Raw genomic sequence first — 20319 nt, 5'->3', positions numbered from 1 at the left:
CTCTTTCTTCACTCTCGACGAAAGAATCTCTTCTTGCCAAGGCCTACCACTTTATATGCACCTTTGATCCCATTCCCTCCCTCTTTCTGCTTGCCTTTCTCTCCTTCCTGCCCCCCTTTCCCATTCAGTATTCCATGGTAGATTGCCCTCACTATACCCCTGACTCCCTAATTTTAAATTTCTCCCTACTGGCTCCTTTCCTGCTGCTTGCAAACAGGGCCATGTCTCCTCTATCCTCAAAAAAATCCTCACTCGGTCTTGGGGTGTTACCCTCCACACCCTTTTACCCCAGGTAAGTTCCAGATTCTTTGGAATTTAAAGCTTTGGTGCCTTCCTACATTTTGAGTCTTGTAACATCTTATTCTCCTCCATGTACTCTGTGGTCTAACTACACTGGCCTATTTGTTACTCCTTGAAGGATGTTCGTTAGAATATTTTAAGTTATGATTTATATATTTCTGGGTTTTACTCTACTTGCCCAACCCTCTAAATGTTAAACTGCTTTTTAAAACTATTGAGTAACATGATTTTTATGTACAAGATCAAATTTAATATTAAAGAATAGATATTTAAGCAAATTTCTTGGCTCCAAACTTAAAAAAAAAATTTAATTTGATTGTTTAGCTAAGTAGCACTTTGGTGATGAAGTAGAAAGACTGCCAGGCCCAGAGTTGGAAAGATCTGAGTTCAAATCCAGTCTCAGATGCTTACTAGCTGTGTGACTCTGGTCAAGTCATTTTTCCCTCTTTGCTTCAGTTTCTTCCTCTGTAAAATGAGCTGGAGAAGGAAATGGCAAGCTGCTCCATTATCGATGCCAAGAAAACTCCCGAAAGGGGTCACAAAGTCCGATATGACTGAAATTACTAAATAGTAACAATAAAACACTACGATGTGGGACAAAACCAGGAGCCAGGCTAGGGCTTAACATGAGAAAGGTCATAGGACCATAGATTTAGAATTGGAAGGGACCTTGGAGACCACCTTTTCATTTTATAGCTATGGAAGGCAGTCTTCTTGTCCATTTGGGGCCTTGGAAGGCTAAACCCCTTAAAATGTGGTGGAAGGAGAAGAGAAGATGAATTGGAGCCATTTCTGATGATGCCAAGGAGAGGTTGGGCTTATTTCATGGCCCTTGAAAGCAGAACTACAAGTTGGGGGTGGGAATTTCAGGGAGAAGTTCTGAGGTCACAATTGCCTCTCAAATAGCGAGTACGGTGACTGCCAGTAGTATAAAGGGAAATCATGATGTGAAAGGACAGAGAGCCAGGTTTACACTCCTCTCTTGGTAGATGTTGGTGGTGGCATATGTTGTCAGGTGCTGCTGATGGGGTGATCATCCATCAGTGAACCTGTATTTATTAACCACCTTCTAGGTGCCAGGCACTTTACTAGGTGCTAGGGGTACAAAGATTCTTCCCCCCCTCCCCCCCAAAGAAGATAATCTGAGCTCTCCAGTTTTTACATTGCTTGGGGGGGGGCAGTGAGGGAGGGAAGCCAAATCTATATAAAAATAAAGATGGAATGTTTACAGAATACATGTCAGTAATAGAAAAGATCGAGTCAGTAAAGGCCTCATGTAGAAACAGGTGTTCACATTGTATATCAAAGAAAGGGAGGGATTCTGTGACGCAGAGGTGAGGGGAGTGTACATTCCCAGCATAGAGAGCAGCCAGTCCACATGCCCAGATGTAAAGCCATGAGATTTGTAGGGGGCAGACCATCCTGCCAGCCATACCCATTACAAGACCAGATGTAAGAGGGCCGATCTGTTCTGTCCTGAGGTACCAATTGTAGGGACGCAGACGATACTGAGAAACCGAAGAAAGGGGGGCCCGGGCCAGCTTACTCAGGAGACCCAGAGCTTGGTGTAATGGATCCCTGCACCAGCCCTAAGCCAGGTTAGGTGTTATATAGAAACAGAACACAGAAGGTCTAAGGCTAGGGAAGGCATGGGGGCATGTGCAAGTGTTCCCCAGGGATAGTGGGAGCTTACTCAATGTAGTTCTCTGGAGACTTGAGGTCACATTCTCACTCTGTCCCTGAGAGGTGGGAGATGCAGGACCATCTTTGAGGGACAGAGAGAAGGGGAAAGGGGCATAGTTAGAATGAGGCTGGGAAGATAGGTTGGAGCCATGTTACACGGGAGGACTTCTGCCCTTTGTAGGTCCCTCCACTGTCTCTCCTTTCCCTCTCCACCACAACTGCTCTGCCCACAGTTACCAGTGGTCTTTTAGGTGCCTTTTCTCGGTCCTCCTTCTCTCTGCAGCTCTTTGACCACTGTTGATCACTCTCTCCTTCTCATACTTCTCTCAGTTTCAGGACATCACTCTTGCCTGGCTTTCCTCCTACTGAGATGATCATTCTTCTGTCTCCTTTGCTGGAGCTTTTCCCAAATCTTTCCCTCCCTTGCGTTCTGTCCTGGTCCCTCTTCTCACTCCTTTAAAAAATGTTTACCTTTTGTACTACTTCATTTGGTGATCTCATCAGCCCCCATGTTCCCATCTTTGTGCTCAGATTCTCAAATGTACCTTTCCTGCCCTAAACTGTGCCGAATTCCAATCTTGCACCTCTCACTGCTTTTCAGACATCTCACACTGGCTGTCATTCAGTACACCCAAAACATGATCTTCCAGTACCTCACCAACCTAGGAACCCTCCTGGATTCCTCACTATCTGCCACTGTCCATACCTGACCTGTTACAAAGGCCTGTTGATTTCAGCTCTTCAGTATCTCTCCTCTGACACTGACCCCACCCTGGTGCCCTCATCACCACACATCTGGACCATTGCAATAGTTACGGGTGGGTCCATCCTCTCTTTAGCCACTAACGTGATTTTCCTAGAGTGTAGGTCTGGTTGTGCCACCCCCTTCCCTCTCAGTAAACCCCCGTGACTCCTTATCACCTCCATGACACCCAAAGCCTTTCACAACCGAAACCTCTCCTGCCTTTCTGGTCTCCTCACTCCTGACTTCCTGACACGTTCTCTTTGATCCATTGACGCCGGCCTCCTCGCTCTTCCACAAATAAGACACTCCATTTCTTTTCCTCGTCGCCCTCTCTGCCCGAAATGCTCCCTCTCCTCTGCTCCCACTGCCGACCTTCCTGCTTCCTTTAAATCCCAGCTAAAATTCCATCTTCTCCAGGAAGCCTTCCTTACTCCATCTTAATGCCAGTACTTCCCCTTGTTTAATTCTTTCCCTTTTGTCCTGTATAGCACCTGTTCTGTATGTTGGGTTTTCATGTCTCCTCTGTTAGATTGTAAGCTCCTTGAGGGCAGGAACTATGGCCTCTTTTTGTATCCCCGGTGCTTAACATGTTGCCAGGTACATAACAGGCACTCAGATGTTTATTGAAATGAATTAAAAGGTAGGGTGAGTCATTGAGAACGAAGCTCCATAAGGTCAGGGACTGACGCCGTAGTCTTTGAATCCCCAGCTTCTGGCACATAGTAGGTGCTTAATCAGTGTTATTGGTTGATAATTCCAGCTAGTTCATCTTGTACCAGTTCTCTCTATGACAAGACCCCCATCAAATGTTTGCCCGATCTTTGCCTGAAGACCTCCAGTAATTGAAATCTTTGCATTTGAAGCATTCACTTCCACTGTGGAATAACTTTTCCATATATGGAATTAAAATCATGCCTGTTCCCCAGGATGCTTTTAATAAATATCCTTGTGGACTTGTTGACTAGAATATTAGGACTAGAAGGAGCCTTACAAATTGTCCAGGCCAACGCACCATTTAATAGATAAAGAAACAGGCCTAAAGAAAGGGCGACTTTTGTGAGTTCATTCAACACAAAGCGCAGGTTTTTTGTTTCTCTTTCCACCATACTTTGCTGCCAACTCAGTGACAAAAACTGATGCCATTGACTTGGGGGATTCCTTACTCTCCTTTAGTTGTTCTTTGGTTCCTTTTCTTAAGTGTTTTCTGTGCACTTGGTAATGGGAATGATGCCAGGAGAAAATATAGCTACAGTTCATTTGTTTGTCTGTTATTCCTTTGGCTTCTTCTGTTCTTAAATCTTTGCCTGCAAGGTCCCTTGAAGCCCAACAATCATTTGTAGCCCCAATGAAGCATTTTTTTTAGGTAAATCAGATTAGTAAATTATCAACTGTTCTTTGAAGAAATGATTTCTTAATATACTAAACATGAACATTTCTTTTTTTTTTTTCCAGGGCAGTAAGGGTCAAGTGACTTGCCCAGGGTCACACAGCTAGTAAGTGTCAAGTGTCTGAGGTCAAATTTGAACTCAGGTCCTCCTGAATCCAGGGCTGGTGCTTTATGCACTGCGCCACCCAGCTGCCCCCTAAAACATGACGATTTCATGAGCAAGTCAAGTTTTACATAATATGAAATGATCTCAGGTCTTTATAGGACATGAAAAAGTAACGTGTTCATTTTCTTTTGTACACACACACACACGCACATGTATATGTATGTATATATGTACATATGTATTGTTTTTCCTGCCTTAGGAGAGAAATGAGAAAACTTCTGTGTTTTCTCTATTTTTCAATAGTTAAGGAAATTTTACATCTGTCTCTTCTTTAAAGAAAGGATTAGGATGGGAAAAAAACATTGTTCCCCCCTACTATATTACATGAATTTGCGTAAGTAGAGTAGGATTTTATGGCAATCCAGGACCCAAAATTTTCAGAAAATACTAGAATGAATCAGCTGCTTTCAGAAATGGAGGAATCTAGCTTGTTCTTTCTATTGGTGGTTTCCAGCATTTAGCTAGTTGGAAATTACCCAGAGATAATTTCTGACCTCTCTTTTCTTTTCTTTTCTTTTCTTTTTGAGACAGCTAGACTCCCTTATTAAAGTCAATAAACAATTACCAATCACCTAACGTGTACATATCATTTTGCTAGGGAGAAGTTAAAAGAGCAAATAAGAAACTACCCATTCCCTTCCTGATCTGCTGGGTTTAGATTCCTCTCTCATCTCTACCATGCCCTCTGGCCTGGAAACCACTGGTGTGTCCCCTCTCCTCCCTTCAGTTTCCTTTTGATTATTGTCTTTCCCCCCTTGGATTGTAAGCTCCTTAAGGACAGGGACTGTCCTTACTTTTTCTTACTTGCACCCCTAGTACTCAGCATGGTTCCTAATCCATAAGGGCTTGCACACTTCTTGGCACATGGTTGGTGCTTAATAAATGTTTATGGTCTTATATCATATGAAATTTGAATTCTGGAAGAAGTCTGCACCACATATAGAGATAATGATAATACCAAGTTATATAAGATCATGGGATCCTAGTCAGGGTACCTTAAAGGCCCACTAGTCTAGCCCTCTCATCTTTTAAATGAAGAAACAGGTGGACAAAGGTGAAGCAACTTGCCCAGGTATCACACATCTGTTAAGTCTCTGAGGCAGAATTTGCACTTGTTTTTTTTTTTTTCAGATATATGGAACATTTTTTCTTTTTATTTATTATGTATCTGAATGACAAGAAATAAATCTACATTAGAGATGGCAATCATTATATTTTTTTTTACTTTTTTTTTTAATGTATGAGGTATTTTATTTTGTCCATTACATGTAAAGATAGTTCTCAACTTTTGTTTATACATGCTTTACAATTTCAGATTTTTCTCCCTCCCACCCCTCCCTCCCCCCTCCCCTAGACAGCAGGTAATCTGATAGAGGTTATATCTATATATCTCTATACATATACATATATATATACACACACACATATATATATATACACATAATAACATTAATCCTATTTCTGCATTAATCCTTTGCACTTGTTTTAAAAGGGCATGCCGGGGCAGCTAGGTGGCACAGTGGCTAGAACACCGGCCCTAGATTCAGAAGGACCTGAGTTCAAATCCGGCCAAAGACACTTGACACTAGTGTCCCTGGGCAAGTCACTTAACCCTCATTGCCCTGCCCCCTCCCCCACCCAAAATAAGAGAGAGAGAGAGAGAGAGAGAGAGAGAGAGAGAGAGAGAGAGCGCGTGCTAGAGCATGCAATAAATACATCTAACACAGGATAGAGGTCCAGTAGGAGGAAGGGCAGGCATTCTGTACTGGCATAAGAAACAGCAAAGACCCCAGAGCAGCATAGGAAACACAGGTGGCAGGAATGTAGAAAGCGAATGAGATACATCTGGAAGGTCACAGTTGTGCTCCATGGGAGATGGCTTTGAATGTCTGGAAGGGGAGTTGGCAGTAATTGGTGGCTGTAGTGGTGGGCTGGTGGAGATGTTTAAGAAGATGAAGATGACTGGATCTAAGGATAAGTAGTTGATTTGAGTAACCAGATAAAGGATAGATTAGAGAGTGAGGCCTACTAGTCTGAGCAGGTGACACGGTGAAGGTCTGCTCTAGGCTGGTGGGAATAGGAGGGAGGGAGAAGCGTCAGAGGTACTGGAGAGGTCGGGTTTATAGGGCTTGGCAGTCAGTTGCATTTGAGTATTGAGGGAGATGACAGAAGCAACAATGCCCGGGGATTTGATCTTGAGAAACTGGGTGAATAATGGGGACAGTCAGGAGAAGGAGCCAGGTTTAGGGGGAGCCTGTGGAGTTGGAGGTGGCGGTATCATTTGGGTGGGGATGGTCTTTAAGGAGGCTGGAAACTTAAGTCTTGGGCTTGGGATTTTGCAGTCATTTGCATAGAGATTAGTTGTGAAAGCCGTGGAAATGAAAAGGGAGTTGATAAAGGAGTGAGACAAAGAAGAGTTATCAAAATAAAGGAAGAAGCCAGAGGGTCAGATTTCTTTGAGCCTGAGGGAGGAAAAAGACTGAGGGATGTTAGGAATATTAAGTACGGCAGCCTGGGAAAGGCTGAATGAGGACTGAACAAATGCAGCATTGGATTGGTTCTCTTCAGGAGGACCTGGCACGGGGCACAGCCCATTCCCCATCGGAGATGCCTTTTCTCTCCATACCAGTCTCACGTGATGCTCGCCTTCTGCGGGCTGCATTCCTGGAGACATTGTCGCCGCTCTTTTTCTTATGCTCTGGCTTCTTTGCCCCCAGAGCTAAGAATGAAAGACTGGCATTCCCGGGGAGGAGGAGAGGACAGGGGCTCCTCTGTCTGAGGGGGTTAGGTGGGTGATGGCAAACTCAAACAGAAGAAGCTCTGGCTGGCCCACGGGCGGACCTCGAGTGATCTCCCCCCCCCCCCCCACCCAGCTTCCTTCCCCTCCTGTGTTTTACACGATGGGGAATAACAATACTTCCAAGCTGCTTTAGTCACTTGGTGGCTCCATGTGAAGCATGTGGAGCATGGGCAGCCTTATATGTCTCCTAGAGCTTCAGAAAAACAGCAACTACCTGGCAATTCCCTCCAGACTAGACCCCGGGGCCACATGTTGTAACCCGTCGTCTTTAAAAATTGTCTGACCACAAAACACAGGCACAACTGACCACGATTTTTTCAGACCAAGTGGAACTCCCTGCAGTGGCGTCAGTCAGCGCATCAGTAATTAAGTCTCCGACAGACCCTCCCCACGCCTCCGTCCCCCCTCCTCCGCTTCTGCTTCCAGCCGCAGCCACGAGGAGTAACGGCACATCTCTGCCCAGCAGCCTTCCTAACGTAGAGAACAAGCCTCCGCAGGCTATTGTTAAACCACAGATCCTGACCCATGTTATTGAAGGCTTTGTGATTCAGGAGGGCTTGGAACCGTTTCCCGTAAGTGCCAGATAAGTTTACTTATTTGTCATGCCAAATACAGTCATAATGTAGCGGTATTATAGTATGTAGCATAATATAGTCAAATGTAGTGATAATTTCATAGACAAAAAATCCCTCTTATACCGTTCTTCTAAGAATTCTGAAATTACATTTTTTCAAGCATTTACATAGGATCTTTTTTTAAAAATAAAAGTGTTTTATTGTTTTCCAGTTACATGTAGAGAAAGTTTTCAACATTTGTTTTTATAAGATTTCAGATTTCAAATTTTTCTCCCTCTCCTCTCCCCTAGACAGCAGGTAATCTGATATAGGTTTATATATATAATAACATTAAACATATTTCTGCATTAGTCATGTTATAAGAGAAGAATCAGAGCAAAAAGGAAAAACCTCAAAAAAGAAAACAGCACCAAAAACAAAAGAAATAGTATGGTTCAATCAGCATCCATATTCCACAGTTCTTTTTTTTTCTCCTGGATTTAGAGAGCCTTTTCCATCGTGAGTCCTTTGGAACTTTCTTGTACCGTTGTATTGGTGAGAAGAATCTAGTCTACATAGGATCTTTTTATGCCAATAAAGTTATGGTCATTAAACGTAGTCATTTTGTTGAACTGAACCGACACAGAAACAAATTCAGAAATTTTCTGCCTTGAAAATGAATATTCCTTTATATTTGCTAATGTTCAGGAAGAAATAACCAGAAATGTACCCATATTAACTGAACTCTTTCCCCTATTATACCTTAAGGTACCTGAAGTGATGGTTAAGAAGTGTTTGCATTATAAACAATGTAGTTTTCTTTCCTTTTGGGGGGGGGGCAATTGGGGTCAAGTGACTTGCCCAGGGTCACACAGCTAGTAAGTGTTACCTGTCTGAGGTCAGATTTGAACTCAGGTCCTCCTGACTCCAGGGTCAGTGCTCTACCCACTGCACCACCTAGCTGCCCCAACAATGTAGTTTTCTAAACACTCTGACACTTTATTCCACAGATGAATGCTTTGATTTCTAGTTCCTCTCCAACAAGCCATTTTCTCAGGATTCTTGTCTTTTAAGTCAGAGAAGCTCTTAAAGAAAATAGATTTTAAAGTATTCTCCCATATTCTGGTCGTGTGGCTTCTGAAGCAGCCTTGGGCTTGGCACTGGCAAAAGTGCAACCCTGCCAAGATTGGCTCTCGTCCTTAGTCCGCAGGGCCTCTTCTCCAGCATGCTGGGAAAGCCAGGGCAGAATTCACTCTTCCCACCCACATGAGCACAACCTAGTTGGGCTCCTAGAGCAAGACTCCATCTCCCTTTTAGTGTTTGGGGTGGGGTTGGGGGCTGGAGCTCCCGTTCTGGAGTGTTCTCCCTAATATCAAGCACCAGTTACGGTGACCCAGTTTGATTGAAACAGATCACTTCAGTTTTTCAGAGAAACATTTGCTGTGAAGATGTAGCAAGAAGAGAAGTGTGAACATTCCCAGTCCCTACCTCCATTCCCCCAGACCTGTTTGTCCGGAACATTTGTATATTTGTCTGTACACAGCATTGTCTCAATCCACTTCCAAAGAAAGTATAGTTGATGGGTGAACGAGATCTCGTGTTTCCTGCAGCAGGTCTTTCTCAGGCACATGGATGCTGCGAGTGATCACTCTTCTGACCTTTTAAAGGTCATAGGTCCCTAGCCATCTTGAACTAAAAGCAGGGAGAATAGTCACAACAGAGAATGAAAAACCAGCAGGGCTTCATACTCTTGGCTTCTTATCAGCCCTGGGTGGGGTGAGTGAGGGCCCAAGGCCTCTCCACTGGAAACCCTTAGAACTTTGCCTCCTTTCTTGAACCAGGTAAAACAGAGACGTTGTCTGCTTCATTATACTATAGAATAGGTGTTAAAGCTACAGGGTGTGATGATGACCAAATAGTACATGCAGGATCTCTTTATAAACCTCACTAAAATATTGTATAAATGTCAGGTGAGGTTAAAAAATAGATGCTGGCAGCAGCTAGGTGGTGCAGTGGATATACTTACTAGCTGTGTGACCCTGGGCAAGTCACTTAACCCCTATTGTCCTGCCCCCCCCCCAAAAGATGCTGATCCCAGGATAGTTTCCAGAAATTTTGGTGGGCTCTCTACTACCCTAAATCCCTTTTAGCTTGTTTTCTACTTGTTTCTCTTTTCTGAAAGTTCATGATAGAAAAAAGAATTAATTGAAGGCGCTGGTTAATCAGTTTTGTTAGAAATGGTTTTATGTATATTATGTTCATAGAGTAGCAAATTGTTAAGTTTTAGAAGGAAAATTATTTTATTAAAAAATAAGGTAACATCATTAAAATGCAATTGATGAAAGATTTTACTGAGTCATTTTAAGGTTCTGAAATAAATACTAAGCATTAAAATAATTGCTATCCTTTTTTTGTGTGTTGTGCTTCAAGATGAAGAAGCATACACTGCTCCTAAATTGGAATATTAGGAAGTGCAGAATTGTAAATCCAAGTCTTGACATTTTGACTAGATTATCCAAGAAAATTCTCAAATTCTCTTCAGAGCAAATTAAGCCTGAAAGGTGATAATTTACCTTGATACATTGGAGAACTTCCAAATGACCCATCTTCCCAAGAAATCAATTATTTAGTGAATACTTCTGGCCAGTTACAACAAATTATAAAACTACAAATCAATGTCTTAGACAAGAAATGAGGAAATTCTTTTTTAATGGATTCATTTTCATTTTGCTAGAGTGTTTATCAGTACATAGCCCTCGCCCTCTCCTTTCTTTGCACAGGGCGTGTAATTCGAGCTCTTCTAGTTTTCTCAACATAAAGGAAGGTGTGGGGGTCAGACCTGTCACCTGGAGCTCACACTTACTTTAAACCACTGAATTTGACTTGAATTCCACTGTTTTGGTGTTTTCATCCTCATTTAGAGAGCTATAGTAGTCTGTATATTGTCCTTTTAGTCTTGCTTTCTTTACTGTTTATCAGTTCATACAAACCTTCCTGTGTTTCTCATAATTCATACTTGGCCTTCCTTGGGACAGTAATTTTCCATTCCATCCATATACCACCATTTATTTGGCCATTACTCACCTTGTGAGGGCTAGTGCTATTTCTTTCAGGTCCTCCTGAATCCAGGGCTGGTGCTTTATTCACTGCACCACCTAGCTGCCCCCATACTATTTCTTTTCTTTTTTTTTTTTTTTTTTTTAGTGAGGCAATGGGGGTTAAGTGACTTGCCCAGGGTCACACAGCTAGTAAGTGTTAAGTGTCGAGGCAGGATTTGAACTCAGGTTCTCCTGACTCCAGGGCTGGTGCTCTATCCACTGCGCCACCTAGCTGCCCCAAATCGATTCTTTTTTTTTTTTTTTTTTGGTGGGGTAATGGGGGTTAAGTGACTTGCCCAGTGTCACACAGCCAGTAAGTGTCTGAGGCCGGATTTGAACTCAGGTACTCCTGAATCCAGGGCCGGTGCTTTATCCACTGCGCCACCTAGCGCCCCGCTCCCATACTGTTTTTATATTTTTGCTAATACAGATAATTGTGCTACAAATATTGTACTATTGGACCTTTCTGTTCTGTCCTTAACCTTCTCAGGGTGTAAATGTAGTGGTGGGATCTCTGGATCAAAGGGTAGGAACAGTTAAATAATTTTTCTCACCTAATTCAACATTTGGGGAAATTACTTATTTCTCCAAAAGATAACTTACTTCTTTCTTTCTCCCTCATCTTAGGTAAGTCGTTCATCTCTGCTAGTAGAACAGCCTGTGAAAAAACGGCCCCTTTTGGATAGCCCAGTCATGAGTGGCATGTGTGTCCAGGCGGAGCTTCAGAATAATTCAAAGCACGCTGAGAATTCATCAGACACCGAGATGGAAGACATGGCTCCTGAAGGTTTGTAGCTTGCATTACGTTGGGTTTTTTTTCTCCTTTTGACCTTTAATGCTTGGGACTGGATCATTTTGATTTTTGACCCTTGTCTATTCCAGCTCAGATTTTTGCTTTGCTCTCTGTTGTTGCTTAGAAGAATCTGTGCTTTCGTTGGTGGGGTCACTCCATCCATCATTGCAATGAACATGCTCCTTCCTTCTTCATTCTGCCCATGTGCTCCCATAGATCCTCACCGGGCACAAACAGATTACAGCACATTACTAAGAGGTGACTTGCGTGCCACATGTGACAAACAGCCTTTTGCCTTCATGCTTGGAATTGCTCACTTTTTTTAGTTTCATCCAAAGCATCATCAGTTTGTGGTTATGCATCTATATGTCAGGCAAGAATGAGCATTTCACACCTTTATAAATCTTGGAAAAGATGTATAAGTAATGTCTTATTTTGTTTCTTGTTGATATTGTGCTAGTTTGGTTTCTTAGTATTATTAAAATCTTTGAAATTTTTTTTCTTATGGATTTAGTTTAAGATGTTTTTATTTTGATCACTAGGATGCCCTCTTTGGGTCAAGCACAACGCTTTAGCTAAGGAAGTTTTTATTTTGAATTAAAAATAGGAAAAATAAATGTGCTGAAACAGTTTGAGATCTAACATACTTCATGTGTTCTTTCTGTGCCTGCAAGTAACTACTTTATATACACATTTTCCTGTTAGATTGTGTTTCTGATGTGCCCTCTTGTGTACACAAGTAGGAAGAAGGTGGAAATGATTGATCGATTTATTATTATTTTTGCTCAACATATTTGTGAAACAGTTCATATCAAATATAGGATTATGGTGGGTGTGCAAGAGTGTCACTGAGAAAGAAGAATCCCCTACTCAGGATGCATCAAGTGTGGATAGAAATCTTCAAACATGAGCAACTTGATAATGGAGCAGTATTTACTTAGGAACATACATGATGTTTAGGCAATTCTCAGTTAGTTTTATAAACAATTATCACTTTCTATTTTTCTATTAACCTACTCCTTGTGCATCACATACCTTTGTCACTAAGAGAAATGAAAAATAGGTACTTACCCCAAAATGATTGAGCACCCCTTATCTACAGTGGGGCGGATGTTAGGCCTGTGGGGTCATTTAGTTTCTCATAGCAAGTAGCACATCAGTTTGGTCAATACCATTCAGGTGCTGGAAAAGGCATTTTAGACCTACTTTTGATGAGAAATTAAACCACGGATCTTTTTTTGTGTTAAGATGCTCCCCCTCCCATGGACCTTCCTCTCCCCACCTGTGTGGTCTCTAAGGCCCTTTCCAGCTTTAGATCTGTGACGCTGTGATTGTGACCAAAGAGACAACAACATTGCCTCTCCTCTTTAGTTTTGTTGGGTGGGATCTGCTTTTCTTTGGGCAGTACCTCCTGGTCCATGCGAGGCGTCTTTTGTATCATTAGCGAACACCGCTGTGAGCCGTCTGCCATGCTTGGCTCGATGCCCGTGCTCAGCCTGTTGAACAGATTTCTCTCTGAAGCTGCATCTTGTCATGGTCTTGGTGATTGTGTTGTACAGTTTGTGCCTGTGACAACTTTTCTGAACCAGTCTTCAGATCTAAGTTTTGCTTTCCTTTCTCAGAAAGAAAAAAATACCATGTGAGCAACTGATAGTGTTGGCTAGTGCGATGGCAGATGTGCTGCCTAATGACTGAACAGGAGAGACATATACTCTTTGTGTGTATGTATATATGTGAGTATGTATGTGTACACACACACACACACACACACACACACACACACACACACACACATTCTCCCCCACCCCCCCCACCCCCCTTTGTGGGGCAGTGAGGGTTAAGTGACTTGCCCAGGGTCACACAGCTAGTAAGTGTTAAGTGTCTGAGCCAGATTAGAACTCAGGTCCTTCTGAATCCAGGGCCGGTGCTTTATCCACTGGGCCACCTAGCTGCCCCCATACACTGTTTTAATAAGGTCCTCCCAGTGCTTTTATTCACTGGGTGGTAGTGGAAGCCCTTGTGAATATATGGCTTTGAGGCTCACAGCGTGCTTTCATCACAACAGCTTCTGAGAGAGGTGTTACAAGGGGTCTGTGGTCACACAGTATGAACCTGAAGTTCCACTCTCAGCTACACCCTGCTGACTTACTGTATTAATTACATCCAGCCCCGGTATAGGATAAAGATGTGGTGAAATCCACCGTAAGAGCAGAGAATCTGGTTTAACTTTGCTAGGACAGCAGATCAAAACATGGATGGCCTAGATGCTGTCCAGCTGAGAAGGGCCAGCCTGCTGGAGAGGCCCTGCTGATGGGCCATGAACTGTGCCCATTGGGGGGTGGGGGGAGAGTAGAATGGAATGGAAAACCATGGGACAGGGCACAGTGGTGTTAGTGATTCCTTCAGAAGCCCCTCTCTTGAACAGGCCAAGATCTCAAAAGAACTAAAATGATCAGTATCTGTAGCATCTTACTAGAATGTCTGTGCTCCATGGACTGAAGAGGAGAAGGTGAAATGGATCTTCTTAGGCCCTTTAGTCCTGGTGAGCTGACGGAGGCCCCAAGAGCTTTAGTGACTTTCCCCGGGTCACACAGGTAGGAAGTAGCAGAGCCAGGACTCACCCAGGACATGCAATCTCCAATTGACACCCAGTTTTCTTCTCCTTTGTTACATTGCCTCAGCATTTGTAGCCTGTGATATGAAGGAGCAAGGGTGGGCTTCAGCGTGTCAAGTAGAACATCATTTATGGAGGATTTATTAGGAAACAGGAACAAGAGTAATGTTAGATCCGGTATAGAGAGATTATGATGCATATCAGGCAAGGGAGCGTCCTCATTGGTGAAATCTCTGGTTCATTCAGGTGTCAGAACACTTCTTGATAGACCTCCAGGCACACACTTAAAATTCACATATCTGCTGCTACTGCCTTAGGTTTCAGCCTTGGCTTTAACTAGGCACGAAGGGGGAAATGCATGTCTCAAGTTCAGACCCTCGCCCACCTTTCCTTGACTTTGTTACAAAATGCCTCTTGTAACCTCTCCCTATTTTTGAAGTTTAATTCTTGTCTTTTACCCAGTATTGCTAATTAACTGTTATGAGTTGTAAAATGACATTAGCTTTTCCCATTTTCTTTGACTCAAGGTAATTTGAAGGATGCTATTTTTTAAATGTCAAAATTATTGGCTAATTTTCCCCTCTTCACCCCCTATTTTTAAAAAATTAGAGTTTGGCAATCACAAAATTCTATTCTAAACTGTTGACTGTGTAGCAGTGCTGTGGTAAACCAGTATTCTGGGAACAAAGGGCCTTTGATAGTGTCCACCTGGTCACTGGGAAGGTTAGAGAAAGTTCATTTGCCCTTGACGTTACCCTGGGTGATGGTGGTTGAGAGGGGTAGAGTGGGGTAGAGTGGGGGTTGACTTTCAGTTCCAAGTCTCTAAGGTACCTCACATCATCCCAGCTGAGGGGGAAGCCCCAAGGCCTACACAGCTTGGTAACCTGGAGCAGGACAAATGACAAAGATCTGGTCTGGGCTGCTTGGCCCTCTGTAGGCCTGGGTAAAGTTCTTTGTCAGATTTACTAATGGAAGGAAGATCATTTTCTCATTACTATTAGACCAATAAGTTTTATATGTACCTTAAAATACTTTTTAGTATAATTTTCTTTTGGTTTGTTCATCCATGATAAAGTGTTTCTTGGAACTGCATGTTGTTTCACAATATTCTCTTAGCCATTCTTGCTATCTTTCACTTGCATTAATATTTTACCATCTGTCTCACCAGTGACACCATGATGTAAGTGCCTGGCAAGCTTCTTAATGAGTACATATCATCCCTATCTCTACATTTCAGGCTTCCCAATATCATCTTAAAATATCTAAATGAGAGTTTGTCTCTATACAAAGCTTTGTTAAAGTGGACAACACAGAAAGAACCTATTTGGCATTCACAACCAAAAACCTCTTAACCAGAGAAATTATCTTATTGCAGATTTGTGTGGTTTATGAATATGAACATGCAAGAAAAAAGGACTATTTGTGATTGACCAGTTTACTAAACAGTGTCCATTGAATGCCTAAGTGTGTGCTTGCCCCACAGTATTAAATATGTCATAGAACACACACAAAAAGTCTCCTTCATGGATTAAGGCAAATAGGAATTAAAAAGCCATGGATTTCGATTCACTTCATCAAGCATTTATTAAATGCTCACGTGTAGCTACTAACCGGTCATACAAAGACAAAAACAGATTGTGGTTCAGAAAGAACTGGAGTTCAGTTACTGCCATTAGTACTCAATACGGCTGTTTTGAAGCTCAAATGAGATAATGTATAAGAACTCCTTTGTAAACCTTAAAATCCTATATAAAGGAGAGCTAGTGTTGTTCTTGAGGGATACAACAAATATAGAGTTGTTTGAATGAATATCAGCAGTGTGAATTACTATCGGCTGGAACAAAATGATCTGTATTGGGTCGGGGTTGGAGATGAATCTCATGTCAGGCCTTGAAGGAGAATATCATTGGATTTGGTTTGGGGAGAAGAGAGTCTAGGTAAAAGGGAAGTTACAGCAATTTTATGATCTTTGTTAATGTCTTTTCTTTTTTGACTTAAGATACCTAAGTAAATACAGCCATGTTTGCTATTGATGAGTGTTTCTCCAAGAGTGGTCCCCAGGGGTGATCCTTGAAGGTCTTCCAGATAGGGTGGTCTATGGGCTAGTCTAAAATCCGAGTTATACAAAAATGTGCTTAAAAAAGTCTTACATTAATTTCATGTTAGTGAACATTCCATTAAAAATATACTCTTGTACATTGGCAAGAGGGAGATGGTGGGCTTGGTTTACGGAGCCATTTGTCCTTTCAAAAGGGGATACTGGCTGAGAAAGCCAAGGGCCCCCAAGCTGCACTGGAGGTAGCCTGCCCTAGAAGCTTCACAACACGCAGGTAAAGGTTTGGAATTTTTTCTTTCTTTTTTTTAGAGGGATTAGAGGAAATGGACAGTGAGTTGCTCAAGTGCGAATTTTGTGGGAAGATGGGGTATGCTAACGAGTTCCTGCGTTCAAAGCGGTTCTGCACCATGTCATGTGCCAAAAGGTATGGGGGTCTTAATACTTACTGAAATGTAAAATAAAAATTTACAGAAATATTGTTTTAATAGCTGAGCTTAGGTTTCATAGTGATGCAAGGGTAGAGTAGGAAGGCATAGAAAGATAATCACAATTTAGACATTTTCTGGAGACCCTTTAAACGTTCATAAATAAGATTTGCTACTTAGCAACGCTGTGTTGATAGCAGTAGTATTTATCCTGACTTCTGTTGGAGCAGCAGCAGATGAAATGTTCTGTTGTCATAGCTTAGTGAGAAGATAGGTGCCTAAAAGGGACATCTTCTGCGATTATGCTGAAGGATGATTGACAGTTCCCCCCCCCCCCCATCCCTGTACTCCAGACAGTGTTTATGAAGTCGACTAAGACACTGAATGAAGCCTGGCTGAACTTTATTTTTCCCGTGTTTGTTTTAGTCTCTGTGCCAGAGCACATGATGTTTGTTTTTATAGTTTATTTTTATAGTTTTTTTAAAAAATGATAATTCTATTAAGTGAGGCCGCTTCAACAGTTAATTGTACTTCATCGTATCATGAAGGAACCAGAGGATCTATTTTGCTTACCATTATTCTTTGTTTTGTTTTGTTTTTTGTTTTTGGTGAGGCAATTGGGGTTAAGTGACTTACTTGCCTAGGGTCACACAGCTAGTGTTAAGTGTCTGAGGCTGGATTTGAACTCAGGTACTCCTGACTCCAGGGCCAGTGCTTTATCCACTGCACCACCTAGCCACCCCCACCATTATTCTTAATAATAAATAGAGCAGTTTTCACTCCCTCTAGTATTAAGTTAAAGGTAATCTTAGGTAGTCTTTGTTGAAAAACTTTGGTTTCCTTTATAAATCTTGAATGGCTTTGGCATTTAATAATGAACATGTGAATAGATATATATTTCACTATTGGGGGATGGATCCCAGAATAATTTTTCAAGAAACACAAGGTATTTATTTAGGGTATTTCCTTTTTGAATATTTTACTTTATATTAGACCACTAAAGTGTGCTTCAACAAATTTAAATCTGAAATGATAAAAGCAAGTTCAGTGAATATTGATTGTGTTCCATCTTCAGAAAGAAGTTATAAAAGGATTTTTAAAATTTAAAAATGTTCAGTGAATATGATCAGTTTTCAAATTATCTAAATATATTTCCCCCCTATATTTCTGGTTCTTAGAGGTTTTAAGTTATGATCTTCCTAATTTGGAGATACCACAGAAATAAGAAAGATATTTTCATCTTGATAAGAATAATTTCAGAATGTCATTTAAAAATGGGGGAATAAAACAAGCCTCCTGCTTTAATGGCCTTTACACACACCTCAAGATATTTGAGGTACAGGATGTTCACCCTTCCCATTTTCTGTCTGTCCTCTTCCCTGAAACTGCTAGCCACTGGGGCTGGAGGCACCATGGGGAAGTTTAGAGGTGAGGGAAGTTTCTGTTGCTTAGGGCTCACTGTTTATTCTTACTTTTGTGTGCGTGTTGTGTTTTTTTTTTTGGTTTTTGCTTTTGTTCTTTTTTTGCAGGGCATTGAGGGTTCAGTGACTTGCCCAGGGTCACAAGCTAGTAAGTGTCAAGTGTCTGAGGCAGGATTTGAACTCAGGTCTTCCTGAATCCAGGGCCAGTGCTTTATCCACTGCACCAACTAGCTGCCCCCTCACTGTTTATTCTAGTGGCTTTTTTCCATGGGCTAAAATCACAGATGGCTAATAAAGCCAGGAGGTTGTTTTTTTCCCTTTTTTCTCTCAATCCCTTAAGGGAAAGGTAAGCATCTTTGGATACATATAATAAAAATTAGAAGTTTTTATAGAGGTCTTTCCAGAGAGGAGTAGAATGAACAACAACAGGTTATCTGTTTTTAGGGATGGACAGATTTACAATCAAAGTACCAGGTCTGTTGTACATTTTTCCTTTGGGGAAAAATTGATGCTCTATTCCCATATTTTACTTGTTTTCCCTAACAAATGTTCGTGCAGAAGAAAAAGTTTCTCAAGACTTATTTGTATCTTTTTGCCCCAATTATTTAATATTTTAAAGGAAATTACAATATCTCATAATAATTATCTTAATCTTCTGCACGAACATTTTTGCAATTTCCAGCTGAGGAAAACAGAATTTACTATCAGTTAAGCCATTACATACACAGTAGGAATTTTGTTTTAATGGTGTTAGGGAAAACAAGAATTACAGTGTTGTTAAATGCTTTATGTGTTAGAGTAAGATGTATCATGATTTTACCAAGAACACAGACAAGTTTGTTTAATGGCAAGGTCATTTGTAGTGAGTTCTCAGTATTTATTAAAAGTATATGGGGGTTGGGGCAGCTAGGTGGCGCAGTGGATAGAGCACCGGCCCTGGATTCAGGAGTACCTGAGTTCAAAGCCAGCCTCAGACACTTAACACTTACTAGCTGTGTGACCCTGGGCAAGTCACTTAACCCCAATTGCCTCACTAAAAAAAAAAAAAAAAAAGTATATGGGGGGGCAGCTAGGTGGCGCAGTGGATAAAGCACCGGCCCTGGATTCAGGACTCCCTGAGTTCAAATCCAGCCTCAGACACTTGACACTTAACTAGCTGTGTGACCCTGGGCAAGTCACTTAACCCTCATTGCCCTGCAAAAAAACGAAAGTATATGGGGGCAGCCAGGTGGCTCAGTGGATAGAGCACCGGCCCTGGAGTCAGGAGGACCTGAGTTCAAATCCAGCCTCAGACACTTAACACTTACTAGCTGTGTGACCCTGGGCAAGTCACTTAATCACAATTGCCTCACCCCCCCCCCCAAAAAAAAAAGGTATATGGTTCTTAAATATTAGCATTTACTTAATTTCCAAGCCGTATTTGTCAACAAAACATCTGCTCTTACTTTGGATCATTGAATATATTTTGCTTGCTTGGGTTTCTTAGGTACAATGTTAGCTGTTCCAAGAAGTTTGCACTTAGTCGTTGGAATCGGAAGCCTGATAATCAGAGTGTTGGACATCGCGGTCGCCGTCCCAGTGGCCCTGATGGGACAGCACGAGAACACTTCCCTAGGCAGGTCTGTAGAACATTTGCTTCCCTCTACAATACCCTTTTCAGACATGTGAGGAAAGTACAATGCTGTATTTTACTTGTACTGCATTTTCCAGCTTCCAATTACTTATCCATCTGCAGAAGAAGGCTTGGCTCCTCATGAAGAGCCTGTGCCAACTGCTATGACCACTCGTCTGCGCAGGCAGAGCGAGAGGGAGAGAGAGCGTGAGCTCCGGGAGGGCCGACTTCGGAAGATTCCCGACAACAGTGACTTGCTCCCAGTGGCACAAACAGAACCATCAATATGGACAGTTGATGAAGTGTGGGCCTTCATCCATTCTCTGCCGGGTATGTGGTTCAGTCTTTGGATGGGCATTTGTATATTTTTTTCTTATGCAGATAGATCACCCAGGGATGATTTCCACACCAGTTGCACAAGATGTCTGTTGAAGTGCTTTGTGTTTGTGTTAATGGGCAGTTGCTATTTAAATGTGATTTGTTTCCTCTTGCTTATTCCCTCAGCACAACTGGGTATTTTCTCATACCCCCCCAAGTTGATAGAAACTGACTAGTCCTGCTCCTGCTGTGACACCCCCACCCCCACCCATACCCCAGCCGATGAAGACAGTAAAGGGGCTCTCCTCTCTTCGGTCTGATTTCTCTCGAGAGGTCAGTAGAGAGAT

At 42.1% G+C, this 20319-nt stretch overlaps 1 protein-coding gene across 4 annotated transcripts in view; it reads left to right on the top strand.

Annotated features, from left to right (window-relative positions):
* PHC3 (polyhomeotic homolog 3) overlaps positions 1-20319 on the top strand; it is a 73894-nt gene that overhangs the window by 38958 nt on the left and 14617 nt on the right. For all 4 annotated transcript variants that reach the window (XM_043992039.1, XM_043992038.1, XM_043992037.1 and 1 more), the window contains 5 exons: positions 7403-7653; positions 11361-11520; positions 16506-16620; positions 19529-19661; positions 19753-19984. In XM_043992039.1, the coding sequence (XP_043847974.1) occupies positions 7403-7653; positions 11361-11520; positions 16506-16620; positions 19529-19661; positions 19753-19984 (891 nt within the window). The remainder of the gene's footprint in view (positions 1-7402; positions 7654-11360; positions 11521-16505; positions 16621-19528; positions 19662-19752; positions 19985-20319) is intronic.

This window comes from Dromiciops gliroides, chromosome 3 (assembly GCF_019393635.1).
Source record: "Dromiciops gliroides isolate mDroGli1 chromosome 3, mDroGli1.pri, whole genome shotgun sequence".
Lineage (NCBI taxonomy): Eukaryota > Metazoa > Chordata > Mammalia > Microbiotheria > Microbiotheriidae > Dromiciops > Dromiciops gliroides.
The sequence above is the reverse complement of the archived record's forward strand: the minus strand, read 5'-3'. Positions and strand labels throughout refer to the sequence as shown.